The sequence below is a fragment of the Dermacentor albipictus genome, chromosome 2, assembly GCF_038994185.2.
Source record: "Dermacentor albipictus isolate Rhodes 1998 colony chromosome 2, USDA_Dalb.pri_finalv2, whole genome shotgun sequence".
In the NCBI taxonomy this organism is placed as follows: domain Eukaryota; kingdom Metazoa; phylum Arthropoda; class Arachnida; order Ixodida; family Ixodidae; genus Dermacentor; species Dermacentor albipictus.
Window position 1 is genome coordinate 102,740,246 of NC_091822.1, and position 12,099 is coordinate 102,752,344.

Here is a 12,099-nt window from a genome sequence, read left to right on the forward strand (position 1 = left end):
AATCTCGACTCCTTTTACATAACCTCTCCTAAAAATTCTAAGCGTTAATTTCGTGCTTTTGAGGAACAAAAGGGTATTTTATCAAAAAACTAATCAGAAACATCATGCAAAGCGAAGCTATTTTCACATTGCTTAAATCTTCAGTGACTAGCGGAATCCACTGACTAAAAAATTCAGGACTTATTTTGTTTCTCGCGGCCGAGGTTCTACAGAGAGGTGTGGGTGGTAGGAAAAATATAAAAATGAAGCACATTTCAACAGCGCAATAAATTCAAACAATTGGTAGCAGAGCCTTTCGAAGAATTTGTTGGCATTGACGATCAAAATAATTTTTTTCAAGTGGAAGTAAGATTGGAGTCAAGTACAACACCTAGAAATGTGTGCTCTTTGATGACATGAATTTGTTGAGCGCCCAGTTCTACGCAAGGATCTGGAACTAGGCCACTCTATCTTGTAAGGGGAACACAATAACTTTTTTGGGAGGTTGATTTTAAATCAATTTTGCTATGCCACATGGACATGTTGTTCAAGCCCTGCTATACCTGTCTCTCACAGTATGTAAGGTTGCAGGACTTGAAACTTATTTGTATATCGCCTACGTAGACAATAAAAAATTCCTGTTGGTAATTATGCACGAAGCGTCTTCATCTTAACGACAAAGAGCGTGCAACTGAGTACGCCGCCCTGGCGCACCCCGATTTCCTGTGTGAATGTACGCCGACAATGCATTACCTATTTTCACCCAAAATGTACGGCTGTCTAGGTAGCTTTCTATATAGTTTAACACACTGGCACGGATACCCAGCGCCGCAAGGTCGCGCAGAATTCTGCACTGCCAAGTTGTATCGTACGCATTTTCCACATCAAGAAACACAGATACGAAGGATTGTTTGTGTACGAAGGCATCGCGACTGCTTGCTTCGATGCGCACGAGATGGTCGGTTGTAGATCGCCCTTCGCTAAAGCGACATTTAAATCAGTGAGGTCAAGCGTTTTGCTGGATTCTAGGAAATGGACAAGACAGCAATTTGTCAATTGTTTTTTCAAAAAGCTTCTAAATGCAGATCGTAAGTGCTATAGGATGGTAGCTAGTCAACAACGATGTATCTTTACCATGCTCCAAACAGGGATCACAATAGCTTCTACCTATTTTGATGGGAGAGAACCAACAGCCCTGATAGTACTGAAAAGCGTGAGTAGCGTGGTTTGTGTGTCGGGGTACATGTGCTTAAGCATATCGTACATGATTCTATCGGGGCCCGGTGCAGAGCTCTGACATGCTGATAAGCATCGTTTGGGGTACATTTCCGATTCAGTGGCTTGAGTTCATCTATTGCTTTATGTTTCAGAAAGTTCTCCGAATAGTTAGTGGAGCTAGACAAGCGCTCGAAAATGTTAACCAAGAGCGTCGGCCTTGTCTTCCAACTTGTTTCCCTCTATATCGAAAAGGGGCAACGGATGAATTTGTCGGCCCTTAAGTCTCCTGAGCCCATTCCATAATTTTGCCTCCTGTGTGCATGAGTTAATACCACACAAGAACCTCTCCCAGCTTGTCTTCTTCGCTTGCCATCTGGTTCGTCTTCCCTGTGATTTAATGTGTTGAAATTTTATCAAATTTTCTGCAAGTGGGGATCGGCGCAGTATGTCGCGCACTTTATTTTGTTTTTTTTCCGGCCATTCTTGCACTCATCATTCCGCAATTAAACTCGTCTTTTGGATGAGCTACCGCTTGATTGTGGAATGAAGTTATTCGCTGCTTCGATGATAAAAGCGCTGAAATACGCTACCACGTCGTCAGTACTGAAATCGGGGATAAAATCTCGTGATAGGTAGGTCGATTCCCTGAAATAGTCCCAGTCGGCAGAAGCTAGCTTTCACCGTGGCGCATGTGGAAGACATTCATGTTGTGCGATTAAGTTTAAGAGTACAGGAAAATGGCCGCTTCCATAAGGATTTTTAATAACGCTCCATTCTAGGTAGCGAATAAGAGCTGCCGAGCCAATAGATAGGTCTATAGATGAATGCAATTTGTCATAGGTATTATAATAAGTCGGTTCGTTTTTACGGAAGAGGCATGTACCTGTGTTTACAAAAAGTTATCTATCAGTCGACTTCTCGCCCTGCATCGTGAGTCTTCCCACATCGTGTGGTGAACATTAAAATCAACCACGAGCATGTAAGGCTTGCAAAGCTGGAGAATGAGGTTATAAAAGTCTCTTTTTTCGAGATGATGGTTCGGGGGTATATAAATGGAACATACAGTGATTATTTATTAAAAAGAATGGCCCAAACTTACACTGCCTTAAGGGGCGTCTGAAGGGCGACGTGTCGGCAAGCTACAGACTTGTCGGCTACTATTCTACACCGCCAGAGGCGTTACCTTCGTCGCAGTCATTTGGAAAGATTAAGTAATTGCGAAGAAAATTAGTGTTCGTAGGTTTCAGATACGTCTCAAGGATGGAACATACAGCAACTTTGGATTGTGCTTGTGTAGTAGTTTTGTAATGTTGTCGAGGTTACGAAGGAGTCCTCTGGCATTCCATTGTAGTATCTGTGTCTCCATTGTGATAAATGTGTTGCGTGCTGTGTGTTAGCTCACGGGCCCTTTGCAGGCGCCGTGAGGCTAGTTTTGTCTTTTTTGGAGCGGTCGAGTGAGGCTCGCCGCTCCATATGCGCTGACGGCGCCGTCTGGCTGGTGGTTGTGTCCATCTCCTCTTGCGAGGCGCTGGAGACGCGCTCTTCCAAGCACTGTGTTTGACGTTAAGGCCTCGGAACGCTCTAAGAGACTTTTGAGGCCATCGGCCCGGAGGTTCATGGTCCTTTCTTCCGGGGTGGCAGAGCAGCGCTAGCTGTAGCGCACCTCCGTGTGTGCTGAACAGCCGCCGGAAGCCGTTGTGTCGCTACCCGCTGGCACGTCACATCGGCAATGGTGTTCTTTGGCAGAGAGGAAACCCACCTGCGTGACTCCTTGAAACTTATGTTTTCTTTCAGTTTAATTGTAACAATTTTATTGTGTTTTTTCCAAGATGGGCACGACCGCGAGTATGCAGCGTGCTCCCCATCACAATTTACACAGTGGAGAGAGTTCGCACAAGATTCAGTGGTGTGCTCATGAGCATTGCAGTTCACGCAGGTTTGGTGGTCTCGGCAGCTCTGTGAACGGGGACCGAAACGCTAGTACTTGAAACATCGCAGGGGATTTGGCACGTATGGTCTAACACGGAGCTTGATGTACCCGGCCTCGATGGACTCGGGCAGGAAACGAACTGAAGGTGAATATTAGGCATTTGGTCTCGATTTCTTTACCATCCCGCCGCATCTTTATTCTTTTGACAGTGACAACAATCTAGTCACTGAAGCCCTCCAAGAGCTCTGCCTCTGTCAGCTGTAGCAAATCATCTCACAAAACGCCACGGGAAGCGTTCATAGTGCGGTGCGGAGTTACGAACCCTTTAACGTCCCCAAATGACACCATACTGGGTAACTTTTCGAATTGTTTCAGATGACAAAGTTCCTAGAGGAGACCACCACTTGCCATTCTTGATTTATTGTAACCTGGACCAAGAGACTCAGGTAAAGACTGAAACTAGAAATGGGGAGATTGTTCGAACTTATTTGTCTGATCTTGCCGAGTGAATGACGTGAAATCGTGCGAAGGTGGGTATTTGACGTGCAAAGACCTGGAATACTTCTTCCATACACCCTCTTTTTTGAGGGTGATCAGGGAGGGGGGAATGAACTTGCCAAAGAGAAACGTAATTGTCTGCACTAACGCCAGCCACCCGCCGTGGAGCCCTACAAAGGGATGCTACAGGGACTGTAAAAACAGGTCCTACAAACGCCAGCTGTACGTTATCACTATAACCAAATATGAAATAACCTATGTTGGGTATTCGCACAAAGTTAACCCTTGCTGGCTGGAAAAAAATGGACGGCAAGCCAGGAGAAGACAGGAAAGGTGGAAGGTGAGAGAAACACGAAGGTTGGAGATAGAGACAGGAAAAGGCAATTACCGCTTTCACACGGGTGGGTCAGTCCGTGGGTGCCGTCTATCTGAAGCAGACGCCAAATAGCTCTGTTGCCACCGCCGGGGGGCCTCAAAGGTTCGAAAAACCGGCATTGGCTCAAGTTACAGGATCCCCCATTCCCTAGACACGCTAATCCACACACGGCTACACGCGGGAGGTTCCAATGCTCGTGTGCTTGCGTACGGTGTGTCGCATCTGACGCCTGCTGACGCAGTTAGACGCCCCTGCTGGAGCTACACGCATTTCCGTCGACAGACATCGTGAGAATAGTTCAGCCGACTTTCTTATATAATTAGGGGCAAGTGAAATGTAGGAAGGTATCACAACTATCCGTCAATATGATTGACGTGAGGGTGCTCCTATCTGCTTCAGCACATAATCTTAGAGTGAAGCTGAAGACCCCAACTCGCCAAAATTACACGTTATCATTTCTTCCCTGGAAAATTAGGCAAGAATCCCAATCTGTTGACCTGTTTGTATGCTCAACCTGTATTAAATATAGCAGCGTGCTAATAGGAGCTGTGTCCAATTAGATTTGTCAACCTAAGTTAAAGAACTGCAAAGGGAAGCATCAAAGTTCATTCTATTGTATTTCCAAGCCAATTATCTTAGAAAATTTTATGCCTATTTGAATTGCCCACATTAACTCACTGCTCAAAACAGGGTAGACTCGTTCTTCTTCTTCCTACAAAAAGGCTGCTTGAAAATGTATAGCATGCAAATATTGTTGTAGGGGAAAGTGTAGTGTAAGGAATACTGTATACCGCCTCTCTTAATGATATTTCTGAAGAACAATAAAATGAATGTGTTTATCTGTGTAAGTGTCAGTATTTCATAATTGACAAACTTGCCAGCACCACATTAAAGCTTTAAGTTATTGCCAATCAAAGTGTGCCTGAATACAAGTACAAGCATTTAGCATTCATGTGCATCGCGTTGTGTACGTCCTTGTAATGTGTTCTAATTTTGTTTGCAGCATGTAAGCATATTTAAAAAATTCACCACACTCATTCATTCAACTTTACCTTGAAATGTACAAAATGTGGGCGGCCGGTAATACCCAAGATAGCGAAAAGTATCTGGCAAAAAACTGAAGAAGAAATTTCGTCCATCCAGTACACTGACGCATTAAGGTGAGGCGACGCTTTCACGGAATATTAAATACCTTCGATGCATAGAATTACTTCAATAAATATAATAGATTGATTTCTATGTCATGTACAGTAATAATTACACAGCTCGGCCGACGTGCCGTATGTCGAAAACAATCTACGGCGGGTCAAAGATAAGCGGAAATGAGATAGCTCATCGCTTTATGTGCGTTGCATTCCCCCTCGCCTAGTGTTCGAAGCTTTGGAGGTTTGAAACTTCAGGGCACACGAAGCATTACGTCCGTGGTCTGCGCTCTTAATCACGCCAATATTGTAGAAGGGACCGTTCGCGGTCATCGAGTGAGATCCGTTCATACTGAAACTTGTACTTGTTTATCGAGGGACCACATTTGATCGTCTAACAAATGTTATCGCTCAGCACAGGACGCGCCTGCATGTATTGGAAGTTTCTGCAAGGTTCGCGTTAAAGAACCCCAGGCGGCCAAAATTTCCTGAGTCATCCACTACTGCGTGTCTCATAATCAGAAAGTCATTTTGGCACGTAAAACCCCATAATTTTTTTTAAAGGTTCTGCAATGTTATCGATGGTTCTATCCGCTGTCTATTGTCACCGAACCTTGTGTAAACTGATTGCATGTGTACGCGATGCAAATGGTGTAGAGCTCTCTGGTAGACAGGTTGGCACCAGCGATTACTCTGGAACGTTCGATGGCCCATGTATAAAAGCCGGCGCGCTTCCCCCGCGGATCAGACTTTCGGTGATAGCTAATTGTGTTCGCCGCTACCATAGTGGTTTGGTGTTTGGTGTAGCCTGTTTTTGAGGGCATAGGTTCGCCCAATAAAACACCAAACTCACAATTCAGTTTTGCTGCTTTTTTCACAGTCACTACCACGTATTGTCTGGTGGAGGTGCTGGTTCGTTCATGTACCGGACGCCCCCGACAAGCCGTGATCCAAGCCCGGACCGCAAAGACAACACCAACGTCGTCCCGGATCATCGAACAAGCCGCCGACTGCAACAGCAACTACCGGAGCGCGGACTTCTTCCTGGGACGACGAAAAACAATGTGGCCAAGATAGCCGTAATGGCTGCCACAGCGTCCCTGATTCTGCTGCAACAACCTCAGGACCAACCAGCATTACATGGGTCATCGACTGAAGACCCAAAGTCCTGGCTGGACACCTACTAACAAATTGAGACTTTCAACAACTGGGACTCCGACAAGTTGCGGCGCGTATAGTTCGCTTGAGAAAACGCCACCAGAACGTGTTTTGACAACAGGGAGTCGATCCTGACAACATGGGACCTGTTCCATTGCGGCTTAATGCCGTAGTCGACTTAACATAGAATGTATGTGTTAACGACACTTTTCTTGCCCACCTGGAATTTCAATTTATGCTCTGTGCCAAAGGCGTCCGTGCATCCTTGTCTGTCACGTGCTGCTCTAGCATTATGGGAGCGGGGAATTAGTTTTTACGAAACTTCTCAGGTTGGTCGCCAAAAACTTCCTCATGGTAAATTGTAAAAATTAATTTCCTGTTTTCCATGGAAAGGATGTCATACTATAATAAATTTCATTTTATTGTACAATAACCATGTTATTGATGTTGTAAGCAAAATAAACGTCCTTGTTGCGCTGTACTAAAGTACTTTACAATGGGTTCAACGCATAAATATTGTATATGCATATAGTTCTTAAAGTTAGCTTTGGGCGTTACAAATAGAGATTGTTTGTTCTGCGAATTTACAAGCGGCTTCGTCGGTTCCAATTATTTCATCATCGTTGTTTTATTTATTTAAAGAACCTGAACTCGAAGCAACACGCCTTCGTGACACCGACACAACCTACACCTAGAAATCTATTTACGTCTTATAATATAGCTGCTATATATGCCCTTTACAATCAAACACATTTACGATTATGGTACTCGAGCCTACAATACAAGTAAGGTACATTAGGACATGTTGCCGCGTTAACGATGAATACAACATCTTATAGTGCCCGAAATCCAGAATTATGGAGCGACACTCATTTAGGAACAAAGTATGGGGCACGAATAATTTGAAATGGTTTACCTCGACTTCTTAACTTATAGCTTGGTCCTGGGCTCGAATCCCGGTTCAGGGCAAATTTTTCTTCAACTGCGAGGCTTTTTTTCCGAGAAAGCCGCTCTGTTTCCGTCGAACTTTCGTGCGACAGTTCAGGTGGATATCAATTTTTCCATTTCGCGCACTTTTCTGTGCCTTGCGGGCTGCGCAAAAGCGATTTGCCTAACTCTCACAAAGTATCTTGCCTTATCATTGAAAACCTTCGCAAAATCTAAATTCGTAGTTTGTGGCCATCTCTAATGTGATTTTCATTACGTGCTATAAGTGTGTCGCTAAAGCTTTTATAGGCAGTAACCTTTCAACGTAACTGATGTTCTTGTCATTTGTAAAACGTTTTTGCAGCATTTTGTTTTTGTTATCTAATTATTCTTGTCTATATTGCGTAACTACTGCTGCTGCCATTTTTTGGGCTAAAGACCTCTCAAGCTGCGTTCATGCAGATTTTAATTACGCCTACCCTATTTGTAATGAATGGAAATAAATAAAAGTGTAAGGTAGAATTGTACTGGAAAAGACCCATCGCGTGTCTTGGAGCCTGAAGAACATCGGCCCACTAGAAAGCGTTGTCGCAGTCGAGTGTTGCGCAGCCAGTTTGCCGATCAAGCTGAGCAATTGTTGCTGCTGCTGTGTTTCTGACTGACGCTCGAAGAGTACAATAAACCTGGTAACACTTGGAGGAGGAGCTGCGCATCCCTTGCAACATGAAACTACGAAGAAGTACTCTGTCAGCTATTCCCGTCATGGACGAAGACCCGTCATTGCTGATGACCCGCCACCGCATCTAACGGCCACGATGCGCGCCCTGGCTTGGCATTTTCACTGGGATCGGACACCATGACATGAAGTATTGGTTCACTTCCTATGAAAGGGCGAGCAACCACAATAAGTGGGACGATGACACGAAACTAAACACCGTCGTATTCTCTCTGAGCGTCGTCGAGAACGTCTGGTACTGCTATAACGAACGTGACCTATCGTATTTTGCGGAGTTCCAGAATAACTTCACAGAGGTGTTCCAGTGGATTACAGTCCGCAAGCTTCGCCCCAAGCAATGTTTCCGATAACAAGCACAGCATAGTGGTGAGACATTCACACCGTGCGCCGGGCAACACGTCCTCTCCTGGGCGACCCGAGCCTCTCTGCTCGTACAACGAAATCTGCAAATACAATTATCTGTCAAGAAGAGTCCTACCTTCGCCGCTCTCCTCGCTGTGTAGGGCCCAGGCAGTCACTCTCAGACTTCTGCAAACAAGCACTTACCCGAGCCCCGCGGCGCTGCACACAATGTACCCCGAACGGTTCCCAAGCCCGGACTGCCCTCTGTGTGGTGATTATGCGGACTTCGAACATGTCCTGTGGGGCTGCGCCTCTGCCGGTCCCCCTTTCACTCACGAGGAAAGGATGAAGCTAATTAGGGCACAGGATCCGACCTCCAAATCCTGGCAGTCCAGAGGGCTCGCGACAGGGCCGTCAGGCTCCACCTGATGGTCCCCGAGTGGGCCTAGCCAGGCGGCGTGGAGTTTACTTACGTCTATAGTGGACAAAATAAAGTTGTTTCACTCACTCACTCACTCACTCACTCACTCACTCACTCACTCACTCACTCACTCACTCACTTGTGATATCGAGGATGTCATGCATCTCTGCAGTCGTGCGATTCGTCATTGGCAGACAGAGACAAACTCAAGCATATTTTAAAGAGAGTTGACGACGACGCTTATGAGATGCTATTGGCAAAGAACACCAGCGCACTGTCTCAAGTAGTTAAGTCTCTCTTTCATCATCATCATCATCATCATCATCATCAGCCTGGTTGCGCCCACTGCAGGGCAAAGGCCTCTCCCATGCTTCTCCAACAACCCTGGTCATGTACTAATTGAGGCCATGCCATGCTTGCAAACTTCTTAATCTCATCCGCCCACCTAACTTTCTGCCACCCCCTGCTACGCTTCCCTTCCCTTGGGATCCAGTCCGTAACCCTTAATGACCATCGGTTATCTTCCCTCCTCATTACATGCCCTGCCCATGCCCATTTCTTTTTCTTGATTTCAACTAAGATGTCATTAACTCGCGTTTGTTCCCTCACCCAATCTGCTCTTTTCTTATCCCTTAACGTTACACCTATCATTCTTCTTTCCATAGCTCGTTGTGTCGTCCTCAATTTGAGTAGAACCCTTTTCGTAAGCCTCATCAATGGAGCATTATAAATCGCAGCCTCATCGCAGCCTCAAATGGCTGTCCATTGGTCGCTCAGGCACAGCCGCTCACAGCAATCGTAAAGCATGAGTTTATATGCGCATACTAAAATGTTTTGCACGGCCACATAACGTTATCGAGCCATTTCGGCATGTTTACGAAATCGCCCTGCCAACTACTCTTCGCTGAGGATCCGTTTTCTTAGCATACTTAGCCTTCCGTTGTACGCCACCACGATTTTCGACCAGTCACGTCATGTGAAACCAGTCATGTGAAAGCGGACCAATCGCACCCACCGACACCACCTTTTTGATTCGTTTATCCATGTTCCCTGCGCTACCGTGGCCTCATCAACACTCTCTCTACTTGAGCGCGCTCCGCGCCTTTTGTCAGTGAGATAAGAAAAACCACTTGGCGTAGGCAATGTCATTTGTTTTGAAAACAAATAAAAGTGACCTCCTATAAACATGGAGAGTGTTTAATTGGGCTGTTCAGACAACTCTGCGGGTCACCGCCGGATCCTTGCATCGGCTATACGTAAACTAGACGCCGCGAGATTGGAATAAAAACATATAGGAGTACTTTTTCGTAATGGGGCCGCTGACAGCGTCGTGATACAAGTAATGTAACGCAGTAAGGACGAGGCCCACGTCGAGACAGGATAACCGCTTCTTCTGTTTTGACTTGTCCCTCGTCTTTACTGCGTTGTATTACTAGTGTCACGGTGAGTAACCAACAAGCCCAAACCTATTACCTTTCTACGCTCTAAACTTCCCCCGCCTGCTACAACAACGAGCCACTGACAGCCCCAAGTGACCATCGTTGCCGGAGACCTGAAATAGTTTATGCAGACAGGTTCACGCCTTATTATGGGCCCATCTTTATGTCATGGCTGTAGGTAGTCAGCATGGCTGCTTTTACTGCCACGGGGTGATTGTAACGACGAAGAATTGCACTGGGAACTGCAGTTGCCATCGCGTATCTAGGAGCCTGAAAGAAAGTGCCTCGTGCGGCCAGTCACGTGGCAATTTTTTTTGTGTATTCGCGGGCTTTTTTTTTACGCTTAGAAAAACAGTTTTGTGTAGTTGCATCGGGAGTTTTTCATTTTACTCTGCAAATATCTCATTGACGCTTTTTACGTAAACAGATTATTTGAGAAATTAAATAAATAACACTGCTTATTATGTAATTATGCGGAATGCAAGAAAATAAATCTTAGTATCTCTAAGCGACGGCAAACAGCGTTGCATTGGTTCTATCTAGCTACGTGCCATTTGCATATTTTCAAGTCTCGATGCATAGTAGTTGGGACACCCTGTATTCATTGTGCTGATGGATAATCACGATAAAACGGCAAGATATAGATACTCACGAACATCAAACGCTTGTTGTTGAGCAATGCCTCGCTATCAAAAGAGAAGGCAAAGAGCACAGGGGTGCCGAAGTCGAGCGATAAGCGCACGATCATGTCCACAACTTCAAACCGGTCAGAAGATGTCAAATTATTCAAATCCAGGCCTAGGGAAATCATCCACGCTGTGAGGTCTGTGGTCTGCAAAGAGGAGAAATTAGGGTCACCTTCTATACCGGTGTCTGTCGAGCACGTGTTTGTTCATTACACACGGTTCATCAAATATCCTTCAACCAGCTCTGATGAAATTTGAACAATTTTTGTAGTACTAAAAGTAAGCACTAGCTGGTGGCAGTCATGCTGAACTCCCGTCAAAGACTGCGCTGTTTATGTGATTCAGTTACCTTAAGTGAATTTTAAAGCTTGTGAATACATTTATCCGTTCTCAAGTTGTAAATGGGTTGTGAACCACACAAGAAATTTTGGAGTGTAACTTTTTCTAGCAATACAAAGTCTCCGTTTTTAGCTTTCCCAGTATATTGAAAAAACGCCTGTTTTGGAGAAATCGATTTTGGTCCTTTAGTTGAATTATTCGGAGAGGCGGATATGCACAAGAAATCGAAAAACATTCATATATTAAAGATCTACTAATTAGGTGCTTAATTGTTTTATGACACATATTGCAATTTACGCATTCTAGCCGTCGAGCACGCAAGGCGTCTTTATCTGGACTGAAATTACAGAATGATACCAGTCCGAGATATGCGTCATCAAACTCATAAATACGAGCGCTTGTTCCACTGATTTTCTATAAACACGATTATTTATGACTTGAAACACAAAAGTATCTTCAGTGCCTCTCTATTTTATCCCATAGTTTAGGAAACATTTTCTCATAACTGGCGTCACCTTTTAGATTAATTTCAATTGAATACGTCTTGCGTACTCACTGGCTACCATTCAGGATTTCCAACAGTTACCTTACACTATTTCATAAAATAGCTAATTAGTAAATTTCCATTAATATTTCAAAGCATGTTTCAATTTCCCGTGCTAATATTATCTGCCTCTTCGAACAATTCATCCAAGGGACAGAAATTATGGTATCTTCCATAGGCGGATTTCGTAAGTTCCGGAAAAACGTAAACATGATTACCGTACAGTGTATGCATTCTTTGTTTTTCAGCCTAAACAAAAAACCCTACCATACATAAGATATTCCACTTCACTGCTGAGCATCACATCACAAATAATACAATAATGCCAAGTTATAAAATTATCATAGTAAATACTGAATTTTTT

The 12,099-nt window shown here is 44.6% G+C and overlaps 1 protein-coding gene across 1 annotated transcript in view; it reads right to left on the reverse strand.

Annotated features, from left to right (window-relative positions):
* Positions 1–12,099, reverse strand: part of LOC135911671 (neprilysin-1-like) — a 124,235-nt gene that overhangs the window by 55,519 nt on the left and 56,617 nt on the right. The window contains exon 5 of the mRNA XM_065444012.1: positions 10,819–10,998. Coding sequence (XP_065300084.1) covers positions 10,819–10,998 — 180 coding nt within the window. The remainder of the gene's footprint in view (positions 1–10,818; positions 10,999–12,099) is intronic.